This window comes from Stegostoma tigrinum, chromosome 4 (assembly GCF_030684315.1).
Source record: "Stegostoma tigrinum isolate sSteTig4 chromosome 4, sSteTig4.hap1, whole genome shotgun sequence".
Classification (NCBI taxonomy): domain Eukaryota; kingdom Metazoa; phylum Chordata; class Chondrichthyes; order Orectolobiformes; family Stegostomatidae; genus Stegostoma; species Stegostoma tigrinum.
This window is the reverse complement of record NC_081357.1, coordinates 22,082,768-22,099,860: the sequence shown is the minus strand read 5'-3', so window position 1 is coordinate 22,099,860 and position 17,093 is coordinate 22,082,768. Positions and strand designations below refer to the sequence as shown.

General features: G+C 45.3%; 1 protein-coding gene across 1 annotated transcript in view; it reads left to right on the top strand.

The window, feature by feature from the left end:
- Positions 1 to 5,462: 5,462 nt before the first annotated feature.
- Positions 5,463 to 17,093, top strand: part of mrps5 (mitochondrial ribosomal protein S5) — a 130,497-nt gene continuing 118,866 nt past the window's right edge. Inside the window, exon 1 of the mRNA XM_048531860.2 lies at positions 5,463 to 5,691. Coding sequence (XP_048387817.2) covers positions 5,637 to 5,691 — 55 coding nt within the window. The 5' untranslated portion in view covers positions 5,463 to 5,636. The remainder of the gene's footprint in view (positions 5,692 to 17,093) is intronic.

The window sequence follows — 17,093 nt, the reverse complement described above, 5'->3', positions numbered from 1 at the left end:
GTGAGCCAATTGATGTCTTGACGGCAGTTGGAGATGAAGAGGTCGAGGGAGGGTAAGAGGCCTTGGGGTGGTGTCCATAAGGAGGACTTGCATTGGAGGCGAGAGGAGGATTCAGTAAAGGAAGGGTTAGGCTCCCAGTTAGAGAAGTAAGCGTGGAGGCGGAGGTGGAGGAAAAACTGCTCGATGTCCAGGCGTGACTGGTATTCGTTGATTCGTTGATGTGTGGGTTGAGGGGGACAAAGGTGAGTCCCTTGCTGAGGACTGACCGTTTGTCCTCAGCCAGGGGGAGGTCGGTGGGGGGGGGGGGGGGGTGGTGCGGAGATGGTGATGACTCGGCAGGGCTCAGTGTGGAGCTGCTGGCTGTGGAGGCTGTTGGCGGAGCGATATCGGCGTCGGCTGTGGGCGGACATACGTTGGTGTTGCTGTGGGTGGGGTTGCGTCAGTGGTGGTGGGCGGAGTAGCACCGGCATCAGCTGTAGACGGGGGTCCGTCGACGTGAGGAGTGGGCAGAGATGCGTCAGCGGTGGGCGGAGTTGCGTCGGCGGTGGACGCAGTTGCATCCGTGTCCATGATGGGCCGGAAGCAGCGTAGGCAGTGGGCGAAGCAGGGTAGGCAGCGGCAGTAGCGGTGACGGTAATGTCTGTGGTGTTGGTTGCAGAAGTGGAGGCAGTGGCTACAGCAGCGGTCACGTTCGCGGTCCCGGAAGTGGTGTACACAGCCGTGGCAGATATAACGTCATTTATGGGCTCTCCGGCAGTGGCCTCTTGGCCAATGGCGGCAGGTACATAGTAGGGGAGGTGCAGGGTCAGGCTGGGGATTTGGGAGGCGGAGGAATCGCGTTTTGGTTGGCAGGGACCACTGAGTTTGCTGTACTTATGGTTTTTAGTGTCCAATAAAGCTGAGTAAAACTGTGAGTTCAGGTTGTGCGTCCTATGGAGAATAAAAAAACAGGAGCAGCCCTTTGCAGGTCTGGGAGAGGGAGGCTCTGACCTGGGGTAGGCTTGATTCTAGTGCCTGGTGATGCCGGCACATTGCTGCGAATACGTGTTTCAGGAGTCGTAGGGAGGAACGCTTCGGAAGGGTCTCAATATTCTGGATGTAGATATTGTCACGTTTGGGGCAAAATTGGGAAGGCTTGAATGTGGACTGTAGTCCATTGGGGATGATCCGGTTCCGTAGGCAGGTGCTGAGGAAGGTGATGTGGCTGTGGTACCTGGTTTGCTTCAGGACATGGTGAGCAGTTTCAAGGCCGAAAACATTACAAGAGAATTGCGGTGGGAGAGAGATCCCCTGAGGTTTGTCCGGAGGGAGGAGGGTAACTTCTTCAGGTTAGGCATCCCTGGAAGAGGCTTCACAGTCAGGTTAAAATAAACAACTGCACCTCCAAGTCGCAAACCATTTCAACTCCCCCTCCCATTCCTTAGATGACATGTCCATCCTGGGCCTCCTGCAGTGCCACAACGTTGCCACCCGAAGGTTGCAGGAACAGCAACTCATATTCCGCTTGGGAACCCTGCAGTCCAATGGTATCAATGTGGACTTCACCAGCTTCAAAATCTCCCCTCCCCCCACTGCATCCCAAAACCAGCCCACCTCATCCCCGCTTCCCTAACCTGTTCTTTCTCTCACCTATCCCCTCCACCCACCTCAAGCCGCACCTCCATTTCCTACCTACTAACCTCATCCCGCCCCCTTGACCTGTCTGTCCTCCCCGGACTGACCTACCCCCTCCCTACCTCCCCACCTACACTCACCTCTACTGGCTCCATCCCCGCCTGTTTAATTTGTCTGTCTCCTCTCCACCTATCTTCTCCTCGATCCATCTTCGATCCCCCTCTCTCCCTATTTATTTCAGAACCCTCTCCCCCTCCCCCTTTTCTGGTGGAGAGTCTAAGCCTGAAACGTCAGCTTTTGTGCTCCTAAGATGCTGATTGGCCTCCTGTGTTCATCCAGCTTCATACTTTGTTATGATTTTGCTCATGATTATTGGGTTGAATTTTAAGATTTTTTTTACCACAGCTCCATTTATTTGATGCAAATCCATGAGTTGGAATCCCCTTTGTCCTTCCTTCTGGTAGGTATGGTGGTGGGACTTCCTTTCCTACTCCTACCCTGGAGGGAAGGACCATGGACCATCTTCCTGCTGTACTGCCGATTGAAACCATTAGCGGATAGTTAATTAGCTGTCTTCAATCTGAGGCCTTAGATAGCTGCAATAGATAGACTTAGAGGTCAAGTGTCAGGCCTTACTCTCCCCCCCCACCCCAACTCTGACATAATTCTGGGATCGAGGACCTCTGGAGTGGAGGACTGACTCAGCTTCAGCACTCAGCAGCGCCAATGATAGGTGGTGGCTGCTGCAGGTACTGCAAACACCAAGGATGAGTGTTGGCAGAAAGGGACGCTGGGGTAGTATTGCTCCCAATTTTGTTTTCTCCTGCAACTCCAAATATCAGAAGTCAATGTTGAGAATGGGCCTCGGCACACCAATCAGCATGCACAAATCCTTGGAGTGGTTTATAGCAAATGCTAATCATGGGTGGTGGTCATGGGGTAGAGGATGGAGGGAGTGGGCACTGAGACCAGGTGGGTGGATCTCAGCATCCCACTTCTCCATCCCGCCTATCACATCTCCTGAGCACCTTTAATTGAGCACAGCCTCAGCCCCACTCCCGAGAAAACTGGTCAGGGTTGTCTGTCACATAGCAAGACCCTTGACCACCTTTGAACCAATACTAGGGTCTACAGGTTTCCCCACTGCAGAAGCAAGGCCTGGAAGCAGTCAAGCAGCACCAATACCAAGCTTATGTCAGCAAATAGCTTGTAAATCACCAGCAGCCATGTTTTGTTTACAAGGTTCAAGCAGCGGGGAATTTCAATGCCTGTACAATTTGACAGATCCATAAATCTTACCAGTTTTTATGCACATTCATGTCTACAATGCCAAAGAGCTGTCTGATCTTTCCAAAGGACCGTGACCTATCCCAAAGAATATGACATTTTCCTCACAGGCACCATACCCTTCCAAACAAAAAACTTCTCCAAAAAAGTGCCTTATCTCTCCAATTAACTCCAGGAGAATTAGATCTTCAATCCAATTTGTAATGCCGACAAGCGTGTTCCTTGGTCACCAAAATTGCTTCTGTCTGAATTTAACTGTATTTCTAAATGCCAAATGCTAATATGAACCAAGGACCTGTGAAATAAGACAGCCCCTGCTGCCCCCCTACAACCCACTCTCCTCACTGCCAACAATATCAGTAGATGCCAAGACTTCTGGAACAGGGCAGCCAGAATGTTTTTACAGTTGGGGACTTGTAGATTCACAGTTTGATTGACAGTTTCAAAGATCATCAAGAGGTTAGCTCTCCTTTAAAGGATATGTATTTGAATAGATTTAACTGTACTGCATGGGCTTTTATCAGAAGCTGGGCCTTTTTTTAATATAGCCACATAGTGGTAATGTCATTCAATGAGTAACCCAATCTGATGTTCTCATTAATATCTCTCCAATATCCTGGAGAAATCTTCCCTACCTTTATATCCATTTTCATTGAAATAAATGACAATATTCTATTTGCATTCCAAGCTACTTGCTGCACCTGCATGCTAACTTTTAGTGATTCGTGTACTAGGACACCAGGTGTCTCTGAAGCTTAGCATTTTGCAGTCTCTTTATCTTTCCAAGTAAGTAATTTTTGGCTTTTCTATTCGATAGCTCCAAACTGTTGTAGATCTCCTGTGGTGTTACTAATGGGTGAGACATTATAACGGTATTTTTTTCATTTCTACCCAAAGTCTCACTGCAACAATGATCCACAAACTTATTGATGCATTATATTGCAGTTGTTTGAAAATTCAATTTCTGGATCTGCAAAATGCGGGCCATTTATCTATTACCCTGAAAAGATGGCAGGCCAAGCAGCATCAGAGGAGCAGGAAGGCTGACGTTTCGGACCTAGACACTTCGCGAAGTGGTTCGCGACTGGGAGCTGCAGTTGTTTAGTGCAAATCGAGCATAGGTGTTCTGCAGAGCGGTCCTCAAGCCTCCGCTTGGTTTCCCTGATATAGAGGATGCCACAATGGGAACAGTGGATGCAGTATACCACATTGGCAAATGTGCAGGTGAACCTCTGCTTAATATGGAAAGTCTTCTTGGGGCCTGGGATAGGGGTGAGGGAGGAGGTGTAGGGCCAAGTGTAGCATTTCCTGCGGTTGCAGGGAAAAGTGCTGGGTGTTGTGGGGCTGGAGGGAAGTGTGGAGCGAACAAGGGAATCACGGAGAGAGTGGTCCTTCCGGAAAGCAGACAAGGGTGGGGAGGGGAAAATGTCTTTGGGGTGGGTTGTAGATAGCGGAACTTCGTGACTCTCTCTGTGACTCCCTTGTCCTGCGCCACACTCCCCTCCACACCCGGCACTATTCCCTGCAACCGTAGAATCCTTGGTTGCAGAATAGAGAAATGAAGAAAAAAGTTACATTACATGGCCATAGTCCAGAAAAAAACAAAAAGCAAAGTTAGAAATATAAACATCACAGTCTCTCTCCAAATGTTCTACGCAGCAGACCAATGCAGGGGGCATCCATGAAGTCTGACTGCTGGCTGCCACCACACTCCCACACCAGGCTAGAACCCCACCAGGCCAGTACCCCACTCCGTACCAGGCCCCTACCCCAACTCTGCAACGGGCCGCTACCACTATGCTCTTTACAGGGCTGCTGGTCGCCGGTGTCCCTGCTCCGGCCGCTGGTCGCTGGTGTCCCTGCTCTGGCCATTAGTCGCCGGTGTCCCAGCTCTGGCCGCTGGTCACTGGTGTCCCAGCTCTGGCCATTTGTTGCTGGTGTCCCTGCTCTGGCCACTAGTCACCGGTGTCCCTGCTCTGGCCATTAGTCGCTGGTGTCCCTGCTCTGGCCACTAGTCGCCGATGTCCCTGCTCTGGCCATTAGTCGCTGGTGTCCCTGTCTGGCCACTAGTCGCTGGTGTCCCTGCTCTGGCCACTAGTCGCCGGTGTCCCAGCTCTGGCCGCTTGTTGCCGGTGTCCCAGCTCTGGCCGCTGGTCGCCGGTGTCCCAGCTCTGGCCGCTGGTCACTGGTGTCCCAGCCCTGGCCGCTGGCATTTCTACTGACTGCTGACCCGGTGTCTGAACCAGGATGCTTAGATTCAAGTGTCCCATGTTTGAAAGCTGCCTAATGATAACTCTGGACGAACTGAAGAGAAAATGTAACTTTAAAAACAAAACCATGAAATCCCATTGTGGAATGTCAGAACAAATTGAATTAAAAACTAAAGAATATCTCAGATGAGTCAGAATGGATGTGCACGATTAAAATGACAGACTTTGTGGAGAATGAAGAGGAATTTGTCCCTTTCTCTGGTGATTATATTTTATTAAACAGCTGTCAGATTTCTCCCTGAAGTTTTTGCCGGACATTTATTAACCGGATGCAGTGACAGGCGCCTTTAAGGCCTGTCGCGAGGGGCCGTCCCTGAAGAAACGGGCTTCTTGTGCCGCCTCACGGCCTGGTCTCGGGGGGAAAGAAGCGCCTCACTGTGTTCACCGGGAGCGGCGGGGTGGGGAAAACTTACCGTGTTCACCGGGAGAAGGAGCAGGGGCCCCGCTCGGTGAACGCAGCAGGGCATGGCGGCGGCGGCGGCGGCGCGGAGCCTGAGCGTGGGCCTCAGGCTGGGAACAGGTCGGTGACCGTGCCCCGTTGGGTTGGGGCGGGGGTCGGTGGTCGGTGACCGGGCCCTGGAGTGTGTGTGTGTGTGTGTGTGTGTGTGAGAGAGAGAGAGAGAGAGAGAGAGAGAGAGAGTGTGAGTGAGTGAGAGTGTGAGTGAGTGAGTGAGAGAGAGAGAGAGAGAGAGAGAGTGAGTGAGTGAGAAGTGGTAATTCCTGTTCTTGTTTTAGAGGTAAAGGTTTATTTTAATTCCTACATGTGCCTGAATAGCTATCCCACCCCCACCCCATTTCCTTTATCGATTTCAAAAATGTTGTCTATATACATTGTCCCTCAAACAGTTCGGTCCACGTTGATTCAGAGATGGTGGGAACTGCAGATGACAAGGTGTTGGGCTGAATGAACACAGCAGGCCAGGCAGCATCAGAGGAGCAGGACAGCTAACGTTTCGGGTTTGGACCCTTCTTCGGAAATGCAGAAATCTTCTCACCCACCTTCCTGCAAAAATGCTGTCCCCTATTCCTCAATTCCTTTGTATCTGCTGTCGAGACGATGAGGCATTCCACTCCCAGACATCCCAGATGTCCTTGTTTCCCGCTACTTCCCCTCCACAGTGGTCAAAAACTCGACCGCATCTCTCCCATATCCCGCAACTCATCCCTCACACCCCCTCCCCACCTTTTAATGAAAAGCACTTATGAAGAAGGGTCCAGACCCGAAATGTCAGCTTTCCTGCTTCTCTAATGCCGCTTGGCCTGCTGTGTTCATCCAGCTCTATACCTTATCATCTTTGGACCACTTTGAGCTGTCGGCTTCCAAGGCGGAAACTTTCCTGCTCCTCAGCTGCTTGGCCTGCTGTGTTCGTCCAACTCTACCCTGTTATCTTAGCGTCCATCATCTGCAATTCTTGCTATCTCTAGGTTCTGTACAGTAGTGTGTGAAGAGACCAACATTGGACTGAATAACCCCCTCTCATTCAGAAGTAGAGTTAAACTGTTTCTGTGGGCTCTTCCTCTGGTTTTTGTCACTTTTCTGATTCTTATTGTGAAACCTGAAGTGTGGTTTCTCTTAATCATAGCAATTTGTTTTCCTGTTTTTTTTTAAAAAGGAAGTAATTTGAATTCCTAGATTTCAATTATTTATGCTTTTAGCACTTTGCCACAAATCAGTAGTGTATTAAGATTTCTTCAGTATTCGTCTCTCCAGTTTAATAATTTGTCGCTGCTAGTCCATTTCACAGGTAACCTGACCTTATTTTTTTCCATTAAACACTGAAAGAACAGCAGATGCTGTAAATTGGAAACTGAAATAGAAATTGCTGAAAAAATGCTCAGTAGGGCTGGCAGCTTCTGTGGAGAGAAATCAGAATTAATGTTTTGGGTCCAATGGCCCACCCTCAGAACTGGTTTCTCTGATTTCCAGTTTTTGAAGTTCTAATGGAAATAGTGGCCCTAAGATTGGTGCAAACATATAGGCAGAAGCTCACTGTTGCAAACAAACTAGCTCAGTCTCATACAATTGCCAAGAAACAGCTAGAGTCAGTAGTCAGGGAATGGAGTTTGTTGATTTATTTTTTGTCAGCCGAATATTTTGGTAGCTTAACACGTCGCTCAGTCAAAAAGCAGTTAGGGATGGCCAGTCGGCCGTGCCAGTATTCATCCATGGGATGTGGGAATGAAAGGAAAAGTCATTTCTGGTCATCTAGTACTGCATGATGGACAAACAAAATATGATCAGCAGAGGAGTTGAGAGGGGTGATAAAGAAGTACAGTTGAATGTCATCAATGTAGATGTGCAAACTAACGCTTTTTTTGATATCATAAGGAGGCAGCATGCAACTTGTATTTGTACCTAGCACAAAGAAGCATGGTTGAAGGCGGGGATAAATCATCTCAGTTGCAAGATACCATTGCAGGAGTTCCTGTAGATAGTGTCCTCGGCCCCAACCATCTACATCGTCAGTGACCTTCCCTTCATCGGAAGGTCAGATGTCCGGTGGCCACGTAATGTTTGGTATTATTTACAGTTCCTCAGATACCAAGGCAATTTATGCCCAAAAGCAGCAAGACCTGGACAATATTCAGGCTTGGGGTGACGAGTGGCTAATAACATGCTACCGCAGAAGTGCCAGGCAATAACCATTTTCAAGAAGAGAGAATCTACCTATCCTGTATTATCGTTACCTCATTGTTGCTGGGTCAGACTTCTGGAACTTGTCCCTACCTGGATTGCAACAATTCAACAAGGCAGCCCACCAGCAGCTTTTCACGGCCATTAGGGATAGTAATGAATGCTGATCAAGCCAGCAATGCCCACATTCCCTGAATTAATACCTTAAAAATCCTTGCAGAAGGAACAGTTTGCAACTTTCCCTCCCTTGTTCTCTGTCAGCATACCTCTCCACCTCCAATCAGATAGCTGGTTAAAGCTTGTGATAGATTTTTGTGCAGGAACATTACCATAGAAATGAAAAACAAACAACAAGCAAAATGCAGCTGCGCTTAAGAACACAAATCTTGTTATTTGGGATGATTTCCCTATCTATATCTATCACGCCCAAATACTCCATCTTCTGTCTACTTTTACATTCCCAGTATCTCGCTCTCCCATTTGAAAAACGCAAACTGTATATTCAGTATCAATGCCTTCATTTAATCACTTCTACACCTTTTTAATTATTTAATGTTTATCTAGAAAATCCTGTGATTAGTTAATTTTATTTATTTGTGTTTTGGTATCTCCTTAAACTTTTTCCTTACTCTCTGCTATACTCTATTTTATTTGGTATTATTAGTTTCAGATTCATTGTCATGTTTTAAGCACTTTTAATTCTCCACTCAGCGTATGATTTACTGTATGCTTTTACTACTTATGAGTAAATATAAAAAAGAATTATGGGAACTTGTTTGCTCTGTGCCATAATCATCATCTCGTACAATTTGTGTGGAACAGCAGTTCATTACCAAATTAGTAGATAAAAACATTTAAATTTTTATATCAACAAATTATTACTGAACATCTGGTGTCATTGACATGTCTTCTTTCACATTTGTTCTTGAGCGGGATCTTGAATAAATTCACTGCTTGGAGGTTAATAAGGAAATGCCTTCCTTTTTAAAGGCAGATTACTTTTCCTAAAGGACATTTGTGAACCATATAGTTTTTTTTCTGACAAACAATGATGAATACTTGGTCATCATTAGACTAGGTTTTCATTGAATTCAAATTCCACCATCGAATGTAGCAGGGTTTTAACCCGGGTCCTCAGAACATTACCTGAGTCTCTGGATTAGCAGTCCCACAATAATAGCACTAAATTATCGCCTCCCCTAATACGGAACTGAAGTCAGTGTTTTTTTTCTCAGATTTCAACTGGTTGAGGTTGAAAAACTTTCTGCCCATCCTGTAGATAATATCCACACCACTAGGAAGCTTTCTCTTGACAAGAGGAAGAATGGTGGCAATGAAGAGATTAAATGAACGTGATTTCAGTGACTTGGTCTGTGTGTATTTAAAGGTTAGTATGTCTGTGCCCATTGTAGTAATTGGCCTGTTTGGCTTAGCCCTGCTTTTTGTTGGACGGGTACCTGTTTCATAGCTTTTCTGGAACAGGTTTGGACCTTAAAGTCTTTAACATTTCAGTCATGATGTATATCTGAGCTATTCATCCAATGGCTTTTAATCATCTGACCATGCTAAACAGTACCTTGGGATTCAATTCGTTGATGGCTTAAAGCATTGCATATCTCAATAGTCCTTTTTGCCTGCCCTAATATAATTAAAGCTCAGGTACCTTGCACACTAAGTGTCTTAAACAGCTCTGACATGATGTCTAGCTAAGCTGAAAGATCAGTATTGTCCAGATTATTCCAACTTGTCCTTAAATAGGGCTGTGGAAACTTTTTGAGGACAGAGATTTCCTTTAACATCAAACTCAGTGTGTGACAGCTCCATCAGTAGTGTGTTTGGAAACATTAACACAAAATATAGATAAAGTAAGACTTAAACCCACAATTTGCTGACTTAATTGAGAATCTAAATACTGAGACAATGGCTAATAAAACTTGTCAGGTTAACTCTCAATGACATTTGTGTTCCAATGCAGTAACTGCTGGAAAATCCACTTTGAAATCTTTGGCGGATTCAGTAAAGCAATTCTTGTTGCCTGTATCAATTTAACTTGGCAAATTTCTGCTGTACTTTCCTCCAGAAGCTCATTTCGGCCTTTTAACAATTGACTTCATTTCCTCCTGTTTTGGATAGAAGCTGCAACATCATGGTTTGGGGCCGGGGCGGGGGGGTGGCGGTGGGGGGAAGAAACAATTAGTAGGCTCAGCTTCTTGGTTCAGATGCTGTTTCTGCCATTGATGCTGAACAAAAACAGAAAGCATCATTTAATATGTATTTATAGTGAAGCCTTTATCCCACTGGGCACAGCAGACACTTGGACTTGCTCTAAAGATTCTTATAAAGTCAAAATCAGTTCTTAAAAATAAAAAAAATCACTATTAATGATTAATGATAATGGGAACTGCAGATGCTGGAGAATCCAAGATAATAAAATGTGAGCCTGGATGAACACAGCAGGCCCAGCAGCACCTGAGGAGCACAAAAGCTGACGTTTTGGGCCTAGACCCTTCTTCAGACAATACTGATGAAGGGCCTAGGCCCGAAATGTCAGCTTTTGTGCTCCTGAGATGCTGCTGGGCCTGCTGTGTTCATCCAGGCTCACATTTTATTACTATTATTGATTAGATTGATTTGAGTACCTTTTCAAGAAAACTCTGAAGTGCCAGAGGTGGAACTGTCTAATGTATGTAACTTTCCTGGAAATAATTAAATCCCCCGCCCCCATTCCCATAATGTCACCCAGCTATAATTTATGTGGGCATTGTGGTCGAGACTAAGATTTTTTTTCAGTGTGCAGATATATTCTGTTTCGATGTCTCCCACAAAGATAGGCAGTTGATTCTTCAAATCACTGCCTTGTTTTTTGTTTTCTTACAGTGATTGTGTTTATTTTGAGAACTTACATTCACCTATGTTTTTGGCAGCACTTAATATATTGAAACTGAGCCAGCTCAGCATGTTATGGGTGTTAAGTAGTCGAAAAACAAATGCTTACTTCATGATGTGCAATGCATCCCAGATCTCCATTTTTTTCTCTGTTATCAAAAATCTGCACTGCACCATCCTGCTTTCAACTAGAAAGAACAGAAAGGTGGAATTTCTCTATCTCTTATTACATTTACTACATGTAATAAATGTACGTACTTGTAAATGACTGACCTTGAATTAAAGAGCATTGACTGTATCTCTGGCATATTGGTGCCATAAGAGAGAGGAGAATCATCAGAACTGAAGGTACTGCATCCCATTGAGGTACAATTACCCATGATATTTTTGCTGCTAAATGGGATATGGGCTATTATTTATTGGCCAGTGCTGGATGCCCCAGAGAAAGTGGTGGTGACCTGTCTATTTGAACTTCTGTAGTCATCAGTTTAATGATCCCACAAAGTTGTTCGGGAGGGGTTCTGGTATTTTGACCAAGTGACACCTGAGCAGCACCAGTGTATTCCCAAGACAGGATAGTGTGTAAGTTGGAGGGAAACTTAAGGCTGGCAGTGTTCTCATGTATCTGCTGCCCTTGTCCTTCTAGATGGTAGTGGTCTTGGGTCCGGAGGCAGTAAGGAGCTTTGGTGAACTTCTTCAGTACACACTGCCACTAGTGGGTTTTGGGAGGATAGGAGGAGTGATACAACATCCAATTTAAAAAATTCAATCAAGTGGGCTGCTTTGTCCTGAAAGCTGCCAAGTTTTTTGTGTTGTTGGAGTTGCACTCATCCAGGCAAGTGGGGAGTCCTCCATCACACTCCTGACTTGTGCCTTGTAAATGTTGGACAGAATTTGAGGAGTCAGGAAATGAGGTACTCGCTGCAGGGTTCCTGGACTCTGATTTGCTGTTAAAGTCATAGCATTTATCTGAGCAGTTCAGTTTCTGGTTAGTGATATCCCACAGAATAGTGATGATACAGATTTGATTCAGTGATGGTAAAGCTGTTGAATGCCAAGAGAACTTCGATTCTCTTTTGTTGGAGATGGGACACTTCTGAACAATTTTCCACATTGTTGAGTAGATCCATTATTGTAGCTCTACTGGAACAGCTTGGCCCAGAGGTGGGTCAAGTCCTGGAACACATGTCTTCGAAATGTTGTCAAGGCCTGCTGTGTTTGCTGTATCCAGAGCTTTCAGTTGTAATTTTATCACATGGCGTAAATCGAATTAGCTGAAGACTAATATCTGTGATGCTAGGGACTTCTGAAGAAGGCCGAGATGGATCGTTACCTCGGCACTTCTGACAGAGGATAGTTGCAAATGCCTCCACCTTCTCTTTGCACTGATCTGGTGTGCTCCTCATCATTTTGAGGATAGGGATATTTGTGGAACCTCCCTAAGTGAGTCATTTGATTGTTCACCATCATTTGCAACTGTATATGGCAGGACCGCAGACCTTACTTTCTGATCCACTGATATGGAAACAATTAGCCCTGATTATCTCTCATGTTTAAACTGTTTGACATGCAAGTTGTCCTGTGAAGTACATCCTGAGATGTAGGTTGACACCTGTCTTGGGTACGCCTGCTGCTGCTCCTTCAACTTTTGGTAGGAGTAACCGGAAGGCAAAGTACAGGGCTAATGGTAAGATTCTTAGCAGTGTAGATGAGCAGAGAGATCTCGGTGTCCGTGTACACAGATCCTTGAAAGTTGCCACCCAGGTTGACAGGGCTGTTAAGAAGGCATACAGTGTTTTAGCTTTTATTAATAGGGGCATCGAGTTCCGGAACCAAGAGGTTATGGTGAAGCTGTACAAAACTCTGGTGCGGCCACACTTGGTGTATTGTGTACAGTTCTGATCACCGCATTATAAGAAGGATGTGGAAGCTTTGGAAAGGGTGCAGAGGAGATTTACTAGGATGTTGCCTGGTATGGAGGGAAGGTCTCACGAGGAGGAAAGGCTGAGGGACTTGAGGCTGTTTTCATTAGAGAGAAGAAGGTTGAGAGGTGACTTAATTGAAACATATAAAATAATCAGAGGGTTAGATAGGGTGTATAGGGAGAGCCTTTTTCCTAGGATGGTGACGGCGAGCACGAGGGGGCACAGCTTTAGATTGAGGGGTGAAAAATATGGGACAGATATCAGAGGTAGTTTCTTTACTCAGAGAGTAGTAAGGGAATGGAATGCTTTGCCTGCAATGGTAGTAGATTCGCCAACTTTAGGTACATTTAAGTCATCATTGGACAAGCATATGGACGTACATGGAATAGTGTAGGTTAGATGGGCTTGAGATCGGTTTGACAGGTCGGCACAACATCGAGGGCCGAAGGGCCTGTACTATTGAACACCTGGCTTGATCGTTTTGGTAAAGCAAGGGCTATGTCTGCTTTGTGTTGCACTTTGTTTTTCAGTATAATTCTGCTGCTTTTGGCCCATGGCACTTCATGGATACCCATTTGTGAGTTGTTTGATGTCTATCCAATTTAGCACAGTACCACATAACACTATGTAGGGTTTCCTAAATGTGAAGCCGCCACTTGATCTACACAAGGACAGAGCAATGATCGTTCTTATCTATCCTGACAGAGGCAGATTGGTGGGGGCTTTTCACCACCTGTTGCAAGCCCACTCTGTATCTCTTTAAGATGTGACCGACTCATTCAGTGGTGAATCAATCTTAGTGCCGAAGGCTGAGGCTCCCCACCCAGACTATAATCTGTATTCTCACCTCAAGTGTTTCCTCCAAGTAGTGTTCAACATGGAGATTACTGATTCATTAGCTGGGAGATAATTAGCAGGAGGTTTCCTTGCCTGTGTTTGACCTGATGTGAGACTCTGCGGCACCAAGTCCATGCTGAAGACTCCCAGGATGTTGCTTGACTCATCTGTGAGACCCCCTCCCCAGTTTGGTACCAGCCCCTAGATGTTTGTGAGGAAGACTTTGCCAGGTCTACGGGGCTGTGTTTGCTGTGGTTGTAAAGATGGCTAGGTTGATGCCAGGAGGGCCATCTAATTTTAATTTTCTTTGTTTGAGAACTCATTGTGGTTTGATGCAACCAAAATGCTAGCTAGGCCATTTCAGAGGGTAGTTAAGAGTCCAGTTAAGAGATTTTCTGAAGAAGGATCCTGACTCAAAATGTCAGTTTTTCTGCTCCTCTGATGCTGCCTGGCCTGTTGTCTTCCTCCAACTCCATACTGTTATCTCAGACTCCAGCATTGGCAGTTCTTACTTTAAGCGTCAACCACATTGCTGAGAGCCTGGAGCCCCATGTAGGCCAGACCAAGTAAGGTTTTGAAGTAGATCTGTAGCTCGGGTTGTGGGTGTTGAAGTTGGTTGGCTTGCCGAGCTGGTTTGTTGTTTTGTGGATGTTTCGTTACCATACTTTGTAACATCCTCAGTGCAGCTTCTGATGAAGCTTCGGTATGTTTTCCTAGATAACAAAGTGTGGAGCTGGATGAACACAGCAGGCCAAGCAGCATCTCGGGAGCACAAAAGCTGACGTTTCTGGCCTAAACCCTTCCTACCTGGTTTTAAACTCTGGGGTCCATTGAGATGGATTGCCTCACTTCCAGCTTTCCTTGGTAGTGGAATGTATATGGGGTTGAGTTCAGTGTGTTCATTGATAGCATGCTTCGTGGAGTGCCATGCTTCCAGGAATTCCTGTTGCCTGTCTCTATCTAGCCTGTCCCAGGATCTTGGTGTTGTCCCAGTCAAAATCGTGGCTCTCCTTGTTGATGTGGATTGAGATGAGTGAATATTGGTCATGTCTTTTTGCAGTCAGTACAGCAAGGGTACGTTGAATACCAGCTGGCTGTTGTGAAGGCACTTTAACCATGGTTAGAATTACATTCTGGCCTTCAAGCATTAAGACTGCTGCTGCTTTTCATATTGAATGGATGATGGTCTAGGGTCTAGGCCCGAGACGTCAGCTTTTGTGCTCCTGAGATGCTGCTTGGCCTGCTGTGTTCATCCAGCTTCACACTTTGTTATCTTTAATTTGTGTTGTCTGGAGTTGAGATAGATATTATCTATATTGATGTTTCCTGTGCATCTACTAAATGCTGTTACAAAAATTGTGTCCATGTTTCAGGCAGTTGAAATCCCAAATGACACGTCCAATAAACAACAGTGAATCAACAATTTCTCCTTAACAGAATACTATACGTCAGATTTGATTCTGGGCGGCGGTTCAGAGGAAATAAAAATGTGCAGCTCCAACAATTTTATAATTTTGTAGGAGTAATAAATTTCAAATTTGTGTGCCTTAAGGTTATGTTTAACATTTTTAAGAAAGTATTTTATTTGCCCTTAGACTTGTTTGAAGACTGAGCAGTGCAACCAGTGCTCACATTGTGTCATTGTATGGTTGATACCTGATGATCATTCCAAAGGTGCTAATACAATAATGGTGATAATTAGCTGATAGTTAGGACAAATTATCTATTTGTATGTCCTAATTTGTTTGTGAGGTAAATATGTTGTGATGGGCAAATATAGATTAATCAAGGGAAGCCCATGGTTCTGCACAAGGCCCTGTTTGGTGAGGAAGTCATCTGTCATATCACTGGCAGGATGAAGGTGAAGGCTTGCAGAAACGAGTCCTCCACTATGCACAGCCACATTGGCTGCTCAGAATGGTTGAGAAATGCAAGGAGTTGGGCATCGTTGCCCTACGCATCAAACTGCATGCCACTGGAGGCAACAGAACCGAAATCCCTGAATTCAGTGGCCTTTTAGCGCTCGGAGCCCTTGCTCAGTGTAGGATAAAAGTCAGCCAGATCGCGGATGTTACTCCTGTTTCGTTAGACAGCACTTGCAGAAAGAGAGGTCACCACTTGTCAATGTTTTGTATGAGCCAGTATAACTTAAGTTTTGCTGGAGGCAGAAAGAAAAGTGGGCTTGATAAGGGCAATTTGTGTTTAATTTGATCAAGTTTTCCAATAAAGTAACTGTGCTATTGTTTGGTTATTTTTCAAATTACAGGAAGTGTTTCCTTGGGGCTGGTAAGAGGATGACTGTATTTCTGCATCTGTGTTGAAAATGTATGATGGAAGACAATTTTGGAATTTGCAAACGTTTCAAATCTTAGATATTATGAATTGTGAGGAGGATATAGATACACCTCAGAAGTTGGTAGAATGGAAAGATGTGGCAGAGGAAACTTGATTCAGAAGTATGAAATGAGCAAGGGCTCGATACTAAAGAGATTTCGAGTTCAGTAAGTTCTTGGAGAATATGAAAAATTGGTTACAAATGTCTGTGCAGGTTGAGAAAGTGACTGATATACTTTGCAGGATGATGCTGATGTTAAGGCGACCTAGTACAGCTAGCCAGCTGAAAGAAAAAGGCAAGTAATCAAGTAACTTGGAGGCAGTAAGGACTGAAGATGCTGGAAGCCAGAGTCAATAGATGTGAAGCTGGTAAAGCACAGCAGTTCAAATAGCATTGACTTGCCTGCTCCTCAGATGCTCCGGGCCGATACGTTGACTTTCCTGCTCCTCTGACCTGTGCTTTTCCAGCTTCACGTCAATTGAGCCTATAATCAAGTGTTCAGCAACCTCCAACAAAGTAAAGAAACATCCAAAATGATTGGATTGTACTTGTAGGAATTTTTGAAAAAACTCAACTGTCCACTGTTACTGGCAACATTAAACTTCTATGAAGCACTAAAACTTGTCAATGGACCAGCAAATCAAACCTAAAATCCCCCGAGGAGTGTCAATAGCAAGACACTGTATAGGGGTCAAAGAGTCAATTCTGGATTGCTGGTCACAGCTCTTCAAAATTCTCTTCAGTGCTATGTGCACAACTGCCTGTGAAAGGATGAGATACCAATGTTGGAGGAAACTGTGACTGCCATGAACCAGATAAAGATAAACAAGGTCCATGGAGAGTGCTGTCCTTGCTATAATGTAAACTCATGAGATTTTCATAGCCTGCTGGAAATAGGGCAGCATTTAACAAGGTCATTGTGATGTCATTATCATTACCGTGTACAAAAACAAAGGACAAAAGTTAAATTGCTCCAGCTACTGCAGGATCACCACCTTTCTACTGCTGGGAAGAACCTAGCTAACGTACTTCTGAACAGGCTTGTCAGCCATCACAGAAGCAAACCTCCCAGAGACCCATTGCAGTTTCGGACCAAGTAGAGGCACTACAGAAAGAGCGTTTGTACTCGTACCAATGCAAGAAAAGTTTCCTGAGCGGATTAACGGTCTGCACATTCCTTTTCTAGACATTGCCAAGGCATTCAACACTGAACAAACTGGTACATATAAGATCTTTGGATTCATTTGGTTGCTCACCGCCAGTTGCTGGTCTTGCTGACACAGTTTTGCTGAAATCAGTATGGA